The 13,410-nt window shown below is 48.3% G+C and overlaps 1 protein-coding gene across 14 annotated transcripts in view; it reads right to left on the minus strand.

The window, feature by feature from the left end:
• GIT2 (GIT ArfGAP 2) overlaps positions 1 to 13,410 on the minus strand; it is a 60,093-nt gene that overhangs the window by 28,349 nt on the left and 18,334 nt on the right. For 10 of the 14 annotated variants that reach the window (XM_078154388.1, XM_020996336.2, XM_020996333.2 and 7 more), the window contains exons 2-9: positions 10,907 to 11,040; positions 9,215 to 9,327; positions 8,327 to 8,432; positions 5,478 to 5,564; positions 5,184 to 5,314; positions 2,875 to 2,969; positions 1,588 to 1,633; positions 650 to 701 (exon numbers count right to left, since the gene is read on the minus strand). In XM_078154388.1, coding sequence (XP_078010514.1) covers positions 650 to 701; positions 1,588 to 1,633; positions 2,875 to 2,969; positions 5,184 to 5,314; positions 5,478 to 5,564; positions 8,327 to 8,432; positions 9,215 to 9,327 — 630 coding nt within the window. In that variant the 5' untranslated portion in view covers positions 10,907 to 11,040. The remainder of the gene's footprint in view (positions 1 to 649; positions 702 to 1,587; positions 1,634 to 2,874; positions 2,970 to 5,183; positions 5,315 to 5,477; positions 5,565 to 8,326; positions 8,433 to 9,214; positions 9,328 to 10,906; positions 11,041 to 13,410) is intronic. The other 4 variants (XM_078154389.1, XM_020996330.2, XM_078154387.1 and 1 more) reach the window with 1 other exon arrangement.

Below are 13,410 nucleotides of genomic sequence, written 5' to 3' on the forward strand. Positions count from 1 at the left end.
CATCCACACATCCATCCATCCATCCATCCATCCACTCACCCACCCATCCATCCATCCATCCATCCATCCACCCCCCTCCCCCATCCATCCATCCACAGGACCTCACTGGGCAGTCTGGCACAGTGGGTCTCTCATTCCCTCAATCCTGGACCCTCTAACTCTCCTAATATGACCCAAGACTTTCCTGGCTGCTGTATCGTATCGCTACCATCTTACAGGGTGATAGCCATTATCAAGACACTTGTATCTTTCTCCGTCAAGTCTCTTTAGCTCTGACCTCATTCTCCATTTTAGCTTTGGGAAGTTGTTTTGAATTTAAGTTTATCCATATTCAATCTGCTAGTGCTGAACCACGTCCTAAGTGGTCTGGTCTGGGGAGATGGTGTCAGCCTCGGAGCCTGCTCCTTCTGTCTGCCGACTCTGGGAAGCATGCACCTACGCCTCTGTCAGAGCCACTCACGAGCATGCGAGACAGCCCCAGGTCCAGCAGCGACCCCTCCCTGGGGACATGCCACCACATCACTTGTGACACTGGGTCTGGTCATTTAAGCAGCTGCCCAGGCCATGGTGGAGTTCCACCTCTCCTGGTATTTGGCATCTGCTACGAGCCTCGCACTACCCTTTATTAATAGGATATGGAGATACTCACAGATTGAAGTTTCTTCTTAGCAGCTTTTGCTAATTCAGACAAATCCAGGCTGCTAAGAAAATTCACAAAATTAATACAAATTTCAATATGAGAAACAATTAAGAAAGCCATTTTCACAAGCTCTGTAAAAGTTTTAATTAACCTTCCAAGTTTCCAACATTATACCTAATTATAACACAATTCAAAGGGCTACTATAACACTACCAACACAATCATATTAAGTTAATTATAACCCTGGGATAAAATTGTGACAGCAAACAAAGGAAGCTACAGGATATCCCAGCAGAGCTCAGTGGTGAATTCTGAACAGAATCAGTTGGTTACATTAATTCTTTCCTTCCTGAAATGTTAAATGCTGGGAATATCTTATGGCCAAAATCCTCCTATGAATTAAAAGACAAAACAGATTACTCCCAAGCTTATAGCTCTGGGGGAGAAGTTATGGTTTGTGAAGTAAAAAGCACAATCTGCTTATATTGGGGAGTGAAGGGGTTGGCTCTTTGCAAAGAACCCTGTGTGACGGCTCTGGGAATTCTCCCTCAGAAACTGGAGGGATCTGGGGGCTAAAGAAGGGCCTAGAGAAGGTCCTTTAATTGAGAAACAGGCCGAGAAGCAAAAAGACCCTCCTTCTAGGAGGAGAGACACAGAGTCTGATCAACTGGTTAAAATAATGATGGTAATTCAGGAGAGCTGTTTCGGTTCGTTTTTTTGCTGTTGTTGTTGTTGTTTTAAGTAAATCCATTACATATTTTTTGCAAACTTGCATTTTATAAATAACTAAAATCTACAGTGGTTTACTTACAGCTGTCTTATTTCCAATTGCAAAGCCATAAAAGAAAAAAATGTATGGACTTTGTTATGATGTATTATTCACAATGCCACGAGACACTTAACATGAGTGATATGTAAAATGGATTTTAGAATGCAGGCGATCCTACCTGTCTGCCATCTGAGGTATAATAAAGTGCTGTCCGTTTTGGTGATCTGAAATAGAAACCAACCTAAGGTTTGTTTTTATGCCTTGAAAACACTGTAAAAGTTCTCTGGACTTCATGTCAATTCACATTTTCCAACTCCTCTTTGTTTCTCCCCTTATGTTGTCAGGCTGTGATTTCAGATTTCTGAAGGTCTGCTCAGCAGCCACTGAGCCGTATTACTCAGGCAGGGCCTCTGGGGACAACCACGGCCCAGATAATGGGGCAGAATGGGCCAGGAGCCCACCTCCTCCGCTGACCCTTACATCTTAGTCCTTCCCAACATGGTGGTCTGCAGCCATGGAACGGGAATTTGGAAAAGGTGACTTGGTTTGGGGTAAGGACTGCTCCCATGCTATTGACTCTGCCGGGCTGCATCACAATTGAGGACTACCTCTGAATTAATCAAATGGCCCAGAAATCTCCTAAAAGCAGGACTGGGAAGGAAGCCGTTCTTGCTCTGAGAAGGACCTTCCACAGTCTAGACTTTCCTACTGACAGCCCAACTTGAGCTTTTTAAATGGTGCTCTGGCCTAGGGTCAAATGCCTTCCTATGTGCGAGTAAACTGTCAATATGTTTGCTGCTCAACACTGTTCTCTGGGTTTCTATGATGCAAAATGAACAAAAGGGAATTTTTGGCATGAGCAAAGGCCAGAAATATCATGCTTCTACCCAGATAATTCCTGTTGGCAAATACTACCTTGGAATTATATTACAAACACGAACCAGGAAAAACTGGAGGAAAGAACGTATACCATTTTAGTAAATGAAAAGGCCCATCTTGGATCACCAAGGTCTGGCTGGCACACTAGTTCTGTTTCTAGGACATTATCTCTGGGGATAACCCCCCTCCCACCTCCATAACTGAGAAACATCTGTGATCAGAAGGCTGACTTTTCCCATTTCTTTTCAATAACCAAACCCAGACACAAGATCCACTAAGCATGGCAAGAAGTTCCCAATTATGGTATGGCTACCCTACTCCTGGCTATGCCGCAGGTCTCCGACTCCTCTCTAATATTCCACCCTCCGGACAAAATGGAGAGAGGTGCAAATCAAAGTGTTCTGGCCTCATACCACCTTCATCCTATAAAGGACCAGCAGGCGGTTCTCCATAATGTCACCTAAGAACCTTCCTGTGCAAAGCTCCTTAACGTGACCCAAGCTGGCCTCGGCCTGTCGCTCCCAATGATCCAGGAGCTGCTGACCGACCAGGCTCACGGACGCAGGGAAGCTGCAGGCCTGCTCACCTGGCCTCCTGCCACACAGGTAGAAGGCGAGTCTGTCTGTGAGTTCATACTGCACCTCGACCAGACGTTCTGCCAGCTCTCGGTGCCCTCCTTGTCTGCCAAGAGAACACAAAGCAACGTCTGTGTCACGCACGGCTCGCTGGCTTAAAATACAAAAGGACAAAGACGCTTCTGAGGACACCTCCGAAGTCTGACCAGAACTGCCAGTCTAGAACAATCCGCCTCCTTCCATCAGGGGAACGTCCTCCAGTTACAGCCGCCTTTATAATCGCAGGACAGCACTAAATACAGACCCATCCCTTTTCACTTGCAAAACAGGTATCTGGCAGAGAATTCGATCTGATTCAACCACCAGCATTTCTGAATCATCTACAATCTACAATCCTAGCTGCTGAGGATGAAAAAACCGAACCGAGGGCAGCCAGGTGGCGCAGCGGATAGAGCACCAGCCCTGCAATCAGGAGGACCTGAGGTCAAACCCAGCCTCAGACACATCACACTCACTAGCTGTGTGACCCTGGGCAAGTCACTTAACCCCAACTGCCTCCCCAAAAAGCAAGGAAAAAAAAAAAGACCCAACCAACCAAACGTGTTTCCATTCTGCCAGAGGCATGGACATGAGAGCAGTAGTCTGAGGAAGAGCCCGTGGCCCAAATGGACCGGAAAACAGAGGCTATAAAGAGGCGCGACACTCAGAACCAGCATTTCTAGAGGCTTTAAGGTTTGCAAAGGTGCCTCACAACAATCCTAAAGAGAAATGCTATTACGGACGCCGGCTCTGAACCTGGGTCTTCCTGACCCCACGTACAGCACCAACCAGCTGCCTCAATGGCTGGGAGGCAGACTGTACAAGGCCTTCCAGGCCAGGCGAAGAGGGTTTTCTTTGTTCTAGAGGCAACAGAAAGCCATCGAAGGCTTCTGAGCAGGAGAATGGCACGGTTAGGCACGTCATTCCAGATTTTTCTAGGGAACTGTGTGGACTAGCAAGGAGGGAAGCCAGAAGCAGCAGGGAAATGACTTAGGAAGCTGTGCCAATGGTCTGAGTGCGAGCCGCTGAGGGCCTGAGCCGGAGCGGGGGCAAGGAGTTGGGAGTGAGATGCCCCAGAGGCAGCACTGAGAACGCCTGCCCAGCGACAGGCTGGGAGAGCTCGGGGGGGGGAGGGGGGGAAGAGCGGATCCACCGCAGGCATCTTCTTCTCGACCAGCCGATGTGACCCCCACAGAGAGACGTCCGGCAGGCAGCCGGTGAGCTGAGAGGCCGCTTCAGCAGAGCCTGAGGCTGGACCTCCAGAACCGGGAGTCCCCCGTGCAAGGGTGAGGTCGACGGGGGGGGATGGTAGAGGAGACGGCCTCGGATGGAGCTCTGGGGGATGCCCCCACTCAGTGAGGAGGAAAAGGACGACGACAGTGCCAAGAGAGGGCAGAAGGCACCGGCAGGCGGGCTGCAGAAGCGGGCAAGAGCGTACCGCCGAGAGGGCGGGGGCGGCAGTGAGTGAGGAGGAAAACTGAGAGAAGGCCGAGGGATTTAGCTCAAAAGGTCCTCGCGACCCTGGAGAGGGGGGCTCACTCAGCCAAGGGGCGGGATCAGACACCAGATGAACAAGGAGTGGTGGCGACGCGGACAAACGGCGACTTCGAGGAATTTCCAAGAAGCCAAAGAATGTGAGGTTTTAGTGTTACTACAGGAGCAGAAAATGGTATCTAACCAAATTGGGAAAGGGAAAAAACCCAACCCCGACGCGCCATTTTCCTGCAGCCCTGGATCCACCAGGTCGTCATCACTGTAATTACCACTGAGCTGGTTCATGTGCTTTTGTCTCTTCTGCCCAGGGAGACTCTAAACCCCGTGAAGACAGGCGAGACTGTGCCTTCCTGCTGCTACCCAGCCTCGCCTGTGCTGAGAGCTCAGTCAGTGCTTCCTCACCTAAGACAGTGAACCTTGAGTGATTTCCCTGCTCCTCAGATGGCTTCCACATCAGCTTTCCAGTTTAGGAAATGAGGCTCCTCTACAGTCTGACGCGACAACGCCTCCGTGCAAGGCCAGAACAGGGCCAAATGGCACCGTGCCTTCGACCCAGAGCCCACAGACACATGACTTCTATTTCAACATTAAGCCTGGGAGCAATTCATTCCTCTGTTTCAAAGGTCTTCATCGTGTAAATGAAATGACAGTGGGTCTTTACCTCTGAGGAGTGTTAGATGCTAATTGCAAGCACTTTAACTCCATGGCCAGGGAATTCCTCATCAATTCACACAAAGCTCACCAGTCACTAATGGAGAGGAGCACAGGCACCATCTGGGGCTCTTACCTGGCATAATCAATGGGGGTTTTCCCACTTGAGTCCTGAGTGCCTGGATCGGCCCCATACACTGCCAACAGCTCAGCCTGTAAAATCTGCCCCGCTTTGGCAGCCACGTGGAGTGGGGTGTTTCCCTTCTCCTAGGAGTAAGGAGTAATAAGAAGCAGACGTGACATTTAAACAAGACAATCATGACAAACAAATGTTTTCTAAAAAGCACAGCTAAACAACTTCATTGTCAGTTGCATAAACCAAACACATTTAGTACTAATTTAATGTTAATATGAGAATATATTTTCATACAGGGTGAAAAAAGTTGGCCTGGGCTCCTAAAGACAGCAGCCGTAAGCACGTTTCCAGATTTCCGGTCCTCACACTCGAATGGAGTTGCTGAAAAAGAAGAGAAAAGGCACATTAGAAGAAGGAAGGGAAGGAGCAGCGCCCCGTACCTGCCGCCGGCCCGGGACAGCTCGTACCCTGCTCTACAAGGCTCTGAAGGACACTCTGGTGCTTCCACGCTATGGACGGGATTTGAGGTGGACCACCATCATACCCAAGTCTGGAATCCAACCAGCCGAGCCATGCTGAAGCTTTAAGTATTTTCAGACGGCGATTACCTGTGCCTTCCTCTCGGGTCAAACCGAGAATTGTGGAATCCAATCATCCCCGGGACGTGTAGTAATCTACTGTCCTGCCAGTGCCCCAGCTCTAAGAGCAAGGGGCAAGGGTCACAGAAGCTTGTACAAAGAATCTGAATAAGGCCAATCTCGTCAACAAGCTGGAGGTGGATGTACTCCCTTGGTGGTCACTAAACATTTATTAAGGGCCTACTATATGCCAGGCACTGTGCTAAGTGCTGAGGACACAAAGAAAGGCAACTGTGTCCAGGATAAACTGGAAAGAATCAACAGAATTAGGGGGTACTGAGAAAGGCTTCGTACAGAGGTGGGACTTTAGCTGGACCCGGAAGGAAACAAGGGAAGCCAGGAGGCAGAGATGAGGAAGCAGAGTCCCAGCCAGGGGAGAAATCAGGTGACAGTGAGACAGACAGGAGGTGGGGTGTCTTCTGGGAACAGCCAGGAGGCCAGGGTGGGGCTGGATCACCCTGGGACAAAGAAGAAGGGAGGAACCGAGAAGGAGTAAGAATTCTGGAAAGGTCAGAGGAGGCAGCTTAGAAAGGGTTTTAAAAGTCAAAGGGAGGATTTTCTACTGGATGCCAGAAGAGACAGGAAGCCACTGGAGCCAAATGAGACAGAGAGAGTGTGTGTGAGTGTGACCATGTGAGAGCTGTGTAAGAGAGAGAGACAGAAAGAGAGAGAGAGAGATGATCTGACCTGCACTTCAGGAAAATCCCTTCAGCGGCTGGAAGGAGGATGGACTGGAAAGGGGAGATGCCTGAGGCAGGCAGACCCCTGCAGGCTATGGCAATGGTCCAAGTGTGAGGTGATGACGGTCTGCACCAGAGAGGTGGCAGTGTCAGAGGAGAGAAGGGGGCATATTCAAGAGAGGCCTCAAAGGTAAAGCATTAGTCCTGGGCACCACACTGGATCTGGGAGGGTGAGAGATGGTGAGGAGTCCAGCATGACTCCTAGATTGGGAGACCCAGGAACTTGCAGGATGGCAGTGCCCTCAATAGCAATGGGCAGCGGGGGAGGAATCAGGGGTAAAGATGACGAGCTCAGTTTTGGACGTATTGAGTTCAAGATGTCTACTGGACATCCAGTCTGAGATGCCTGAAAGGCAGACAGAGACACGAGACTGGAGGTCAGCAGAGAAATTAGGGCAAAACGGGTAGATTGGAGAATCATCAGCATAGAGACAGTAATTAAATCCATGGGAGCTGATGAGATTGCCAAGCAGAGTTGAACAGAGGGAGAAGGGGGCCCAGAATCAATATTTTCAAAGCAAAAGCAGTCTCTTCCTTGCATACTAGCTTCTCATGGGCATGTTAACAGCTGAGTCAGCCCACAGGATCCCAAGCTCAAGAGCTCAGTCACGAAGGCCACTCAGCCCACAGTCTGCTCTGTGGACCATCACCCACAGGCCTGAAAAGATTCACATTCTTCCACCAGCTTTGTTCTGTTCACTATTAATGTTACAAGGGCAGAGACAGAAAGGAAATGCATCCACTCAATAATATCCATAAGTATTTAGAAACAAAAAATTTCCCACACTTTATATGCTTTAAAACATCAAGAAAAATCCCAAATTTGAAAAACATCTGTATGAAATGCAGACTGCTTTTGGGAGCATATCCCTTCCCTTCTTGCCAAACACAGCCGACACAAACTGGAGAGGCAGCAGGGTACGTGGGACAGGGCACTGCCCTTGGGAGTCAGGAAGACTTGGGTTCCAATTCTGCCTCTTCCCCTTCCCATCTCCAAGCCTCAGTTTACTCATCTGTAAAACAAGGGGGGGAGCTGGTCTGAACTGTTTCTGAGGCCCATTTCAGCTTTAACTCTACAAGGTTCAGTTCTGCAGCCACCAAGCTTCCAGGACTTCAGAGGGGAAAAGTGCCACTGTCCAGGGTCCTGGTCCCGCTGCACCTGAAGCACTGTATTCAGGCACATTTGAGAAGGAACTCTGATAAGGGTCATGGAGAGGATGCAGAGAAGGGGGGGCCAGGGGAGTGAAAGCCCTCAAGTTCTCACAGGGGGCTGGGTTAAAGGAAGAGATGGTTGGGAGGATGGCGGCTGAGATGTGTGATAATAGCAATTTTAAAGTTCTACCGTGTGAAACTGGCCCCCACAGGGCAAAGTAACAAATTTAAATTTGATGGGGGTGATGTGGGGAGGAGGCAGAACTCTCTAACAACTAGAATTATCCGAAACTGATCATCAGATTGACCCCAAAACAGAACCAGCTGCCCTGCATATCAGCGGCTCCCCAGCACTGGAGACCTTCATGTAATGGCTGAATGATGGATTGTTTCGGGGGGTATAGGTTAGACTTGGTGGCTGCTAAGATTCTGTTAATTTCCAATGCAGGCACTGCCAACCTCCTGTGACACAGCTATCGATAACCCAGAGTCTACAAATAATCCATGGTTTTTGCCAAACTGATTTTTTCTGACAAAATAAAAATGGTTCAAAAACACTGCTTGTTTGCCTAGAATTGCAGCGATTTTTAGATGGAAGAAGTCACAGGCTCACCTTGCTGAGGTCTTTGGCAGTAACACTGTCGTCATCGCGGCAGGGCAGGCGGTGAACAAACGCAAGCATCTGGTACTTGGCTCTGATGAATTCCGCTTTATTGGGACTAGTTAAAAATCAAAACCGAAAATCAGTTGCTCATAATTCAGATTGATTATTCCCTCACCTTTAAACCTCAGGAGGCCCACAAGCCCTACAAAATGCTGCAATACCTCCACGTCTAAGGGGTTAGTGGGGCCTGGCGATGTCTACTATGGGAGAGCAGCAGCAAGAATACTACTCCCCTCCCTACACACCTCAACATCAGTATATTTTTGTTCCTTTTTTGGGGGGGGGGCAAGGCAATTGGGGTTAAGTGACTTGCCCAGGGTCACACAGCTAGTAAGTGTTATGTGTCTGAGGCCGGATTTGAACTCAGGCCCTCCTGACTCCAGGGCTGGTGCTCTACCCACTGCACCACCTAGCTGCCCCTATACCTGTTTATTTTCATAATACTACCATGGAACTGAAAGCAAGGGAGCTGAACAAGATGCCAGCCAAGACAGAGGGGTGCACAGGCCTAGAGCTTGTGACAGCACGCCAGGGCGTTTTCTGCTAAATGATACTACGTTTCATTTGGCCTCCGAAGTTTGCTTTATACGCTATGGTGTCTTGGGTAGAAAATGGAGACTCAGATTGACAAAGGTGCACAGTAAGTAAAGGTGACTGTGTCTGCAGTAAGCAGCATGTACACCAATCCCTCCAACGTTCTCAGTGCTGGCACCTGCTTTAAGATCAGGCTCATCGTTCCCTTTGCTGCCCTTGTGAGACCGAACCAAAATGATGGCACTGCTTTAAATGCCCCCCCCCTTAACAAAGGAAAAAGGTATTTATAAACTTTCCACTCACTGCACTTTATCCTGTGGATTAGCTTTCCGCCTCCCACTCATGATGGAAGCAGGGTCCAGCAAAGAATGTTCCCAGATAGAATTAGCACCATTATTATACAGAGTTTCAACCATCTAAAAGCAAAGGTTAAAAAAAAAATCACATTTTAGTTTCTGTGCATTCAGTAATGAGCAATGCATGAAAATGAACTCTGGAGAATTAATGAAAATTAAACTGGAAAGCTCTAGTCTGCAGAGGCCGGCCACCCCCAACATCAGTGTCAGGAATGAGGAGGATGCCTAGGGCCCTGGTTCTCAGCATCAGAGAGCGGTGTGCTTGAGGAGCAGAAGCACAAAACACATGATGCTCTCCCCAGAGCTTCACCGCACCACTGTCACAGGCTGCAATTTTGGAAAAGTTCTTCCCGACTCCTCAGAACAAAAGGACTCACATCTTAAATCCATCATCTCTATTCGTCCAACAAACCTAATGCCGCCCTCTGGTTCTAAAAAGCACAGAGCGCCACTTTCTGCAAGAGAACGGAACAGAGGCTCTAGTGTGAGCTTGCGAGCTCGTTGTTATGATCTGCCCTCTACCCCAATTCCCGTTTACAGTAGAAAGGATGACCCAGCAACTAAGGTGCCTGCCTTCACGTCAGCGTGTGACAGTTTTATGGAAGGGATTAAACACCATTTGTTTGGGGCTTAGGTCACCAAGGCCGTGCTTGACGGATGAGGCGAGTATCTGGCCACAGCGCCAGTGAAACGTGTATTCAAGACAAATATAGGAGGAAAAACACATGCTTAACTCTGGGCGCCCCGGGCCTGTAAAATGTGTCAAACCAAAATAGAAACATGTATGAAATTACAATGGGCCTCAAGCAAAAAGCAAAAACTGAGCCAGGATCTCACCCAGCACTGGCCAGAGGAAAGACCAGACGCAACCGGCAGGGCCTAGAGGGCCTACAGCAGGGCTGGGGAACCCGTGGCTTTGAGCGGCAGATTCCCCACCCCTGGCCTAGAGCAACCCCACCCAGGACCAACTTTAGAAAACTGAATTAAGGCCAATGTTGGGGAAAAATCGGAAGTGTCCTAAGATGTGAAGTCTTTACTACTGCAAAAATAAGGTTCAAAAATGTTAGCAGGTACCCAGGAATTTAAGGACAATGATGAACATATTCTATGGCAGGAGCTCTGAGAAACAGCTATTTGTGATGTTATTGGTGATAATGACTGTGGACATCTGTCCAGCTCTGAGGACTGGCTGCGTTTGAGCCTCTGAGCCACCCTGTGAAGGAGCCACCCCAGACCTATCAGGAAGCAAAGGGATTAACTCTGGTCACAGGGCCACCATTAAGGCAGAATTTGAACCCGGGTCTGGACCAATTCCAAGCACAGCACTCTTTCCATTATCCCACCACAAGGCCTCACCACATAATAAGGGTGGTGCTGGCTACTGGGAGGAGTCAAGGTAAACACAAAACGCTACTGTTCTGTCACAAAGGGAGCCGGGTGCCAGGTCGGGTCACACGGGATCCATCCCAGAAGAGTGCAAAAACAGAAGCTCTCTCTGATGCTAACGTCATACCACACTGCACAAGCATTTGTGTAAGTTTCACGACATAGCCTAGTGCAAACAGAACCCTGACCAATGAAACGAACGTCCGATCTAATTTCTATCACAAACCCGCAGAAATACAATCTGCGCCTTTACCTGAAGCAACGTGGGGGGCCACGGCGTGTGCTTCAGATGCCTCACTTGAGAGATGTGACGTCCCAGGCTCCGATGTACGCTGCAGCACTCATCACATATCAAAATTCCCCTGTTCACTGATGCCCAAGAGGGATCTAAGAAGGGAAAGCAAAGCAGTATTTTGTACCACACAATGTGACAAAGGGATAGAGTACAGGCAAAAACAGCAAAATGGGTTACGAATTAAATCAATAAGTAAATAAGAATCCATAATAAATAAACAAATGATAAATTAAATTTCCCAAAGAAACACAAAGCACACACGCTCCCTTAGTTCTCAGCAGTATCTTTCTCATTAGATTATTTTATTTAAACCTATTTGTTTACATGCTGCATCTCTCAGCAGAACCGAAGTTCCTCAGGGGCAAGGATGATTTATCACTTGTCTTTGTATCCTGTGCACCTAGCATAAATGAGTATTTGCTAACCTGAACTGATGGGGAGCCAATCTGAAGACAGGCTGATGCCTGGCGGTAAGCAAAGAGCTAATGATACTCAGGTCACACGTTCGATCTCCACATGGGAGAGTTACAGCCAGACTTCAGCCTAACATAAACTCAGACAGTGACCCAAGGTGGGAATGTACAGATGTTCTAAATGGGAATTTAGAACTAAATTTTAGATTAAAACTAAATTATATTTAAATTAAATTCAACTTTAGAACTAAAAAGGGAATGTTCTAAATCTTGAAAAGAGCCTAAAGCAGTAGCCCTACCAAGAGAAGACTGGTACCATCACCTTATTCAATGGAGCAGAGGAAGGATGGTGTCCTTTCAAAGCTCAAGCCCGACATTTTGCTTCGGGCTATACAATGCAGCCAATAGTCAGAGACTTTTCAACGTGAATCATCAACCATCGACAGGTGCTAGGAGCCCAGGACGACACATTACAGGAGGTGCAAACACGCGGGAGAGCAGCAGCTTAGGAACCCTTTCAAAACAAAGCCCCACTGGCCTGGGATGCCAAACGCCCTTACTTGTCAGCATCTGGATCCAATCACAATTCCAATGAAACCATCTCAATCAATTTTAAAACGACTCTGAGTGGATCCACACGTACAGCAGCAGTGCGAAGTCCAACAGAAGCCTCAGTCATCCCAGACCAGTCACTCCAATGAGCAGGTTCTGACGTCATACGCAGAGCTGACCTCTGCTGAGAACTCTCTACAGAGATGCATCCGCCCCTTCCTTTACATCAACTACAGGCCAATGAACTTGACATCAATTCCCAGGGAGATTCTGAACTGATCATTCAGGAGAAGGCTAGCAAACATTTCAAAAAGGAAGCTCGGCTCATCAAGACATGACATGCGAAGCTTTTTTGGACAGGGTTTCTAAACTGTGTGCAGATTCTGTTGCTCAGTTGTGTCCATATCTAAGGGTCCATGTTGTTGTTGTTCACTCGCGTCTGACTCCGTGACCCCATTTGGGGTTTTCCCCAGCTCACTTTACAGATGAGGAAACTGAGGTAAACAGGGTGAAATGACTTGACAGGCCCAGTACTCTGTACAACATGGAGACACCTAGCTGCCCCACCCAGATTTTTAGCAAAGTATCTTTTCTTCTAGAAAAGATGAATATGGAACTGGCCGAATAGTATGACTCACAGAGTAATCATTAATGCTTCGATGTCAGCGTGGCAGGAGGTCCTCAGTGGAGGGCCCCGAGGACTGGTGCTCAGCTGTGAAACACTTTATCAGTGGCTTGGATCAAGGCTTAAGTGGCACGCTCAGCACCTTTCCAGATGACCCACAAGTGGGAAAGACAGTGAGCTGGGGGACCAAGTCAGGATCCAAAAGCTACTGACAGGCTACCGCACTGGGCTGAAGTTAATAAGATGAATTAAATCAAGTTCATTGGAGATTAATGTCACTTGGGTTCAAAAAATCCATTTCACCAGCGGAAGGTGGGGAAGTCACGGTTTGACATCAGTTGTTTTGAAAAGGATCTAGGTTTCTAGTGACATGCAAACTCAATGAGTCGGCAGTGTGCTGGCAGCCAAAAAACTGAATGTGACCATGGGGTTCCTTAAGAGAGGGAGAATCACTCCCAGCAATGTCCTCTGGCCCTGCTTCGACCACTTCTAAAGCACTGGGCTCCATTCAGGTCATTACAGCATAGGAAGAACCCTGATAAGCTGGAGAGTCCAAGAAAGATGACCAGGGTGGGGTGAAGGGAGTGGGGAGGGGATATTTAGTCTGGAGAGGGGTTAGATTTTTTCTGTTTAGCTCCGGAAGGCGGAATCAAGAGCGGTGGATCAAAGCTGAAAGGAGACAAGTTAGGATGGATCTAGAGGAAATGCAGCTCTCCGTCACCAGAGCTACTCGAGCAGAGAGCCACTTGTTCCAGGGGGTACCAGAGGGACTCCCTCTTCAGTCAGGGATTTGTCCAGAGAATCCCAAAGTCCCTTCTAACTCACATTCTAGAATATGTGATAATGAGTCAAAGTTTAATAGAACTTCAAGA

Source organism: Phascolarctos cinereus, unplaced genomic scaffold, assembly GCF_003287225.1.
Source record: "Phascolarctos cinereus isolate Bilbo 61053 unplaced genomic scaffold, phaCin_HiC Scaffold_4;HRSCAF=312, whole genome shotgun sequence".
NCBI classification, from domain to species: Eukaryota; Metazoa; Chordata; class Mammalia; order Diprotodontia; family Phascolarctidae; genus Phascolarctos; species Phascolarctos cinereus.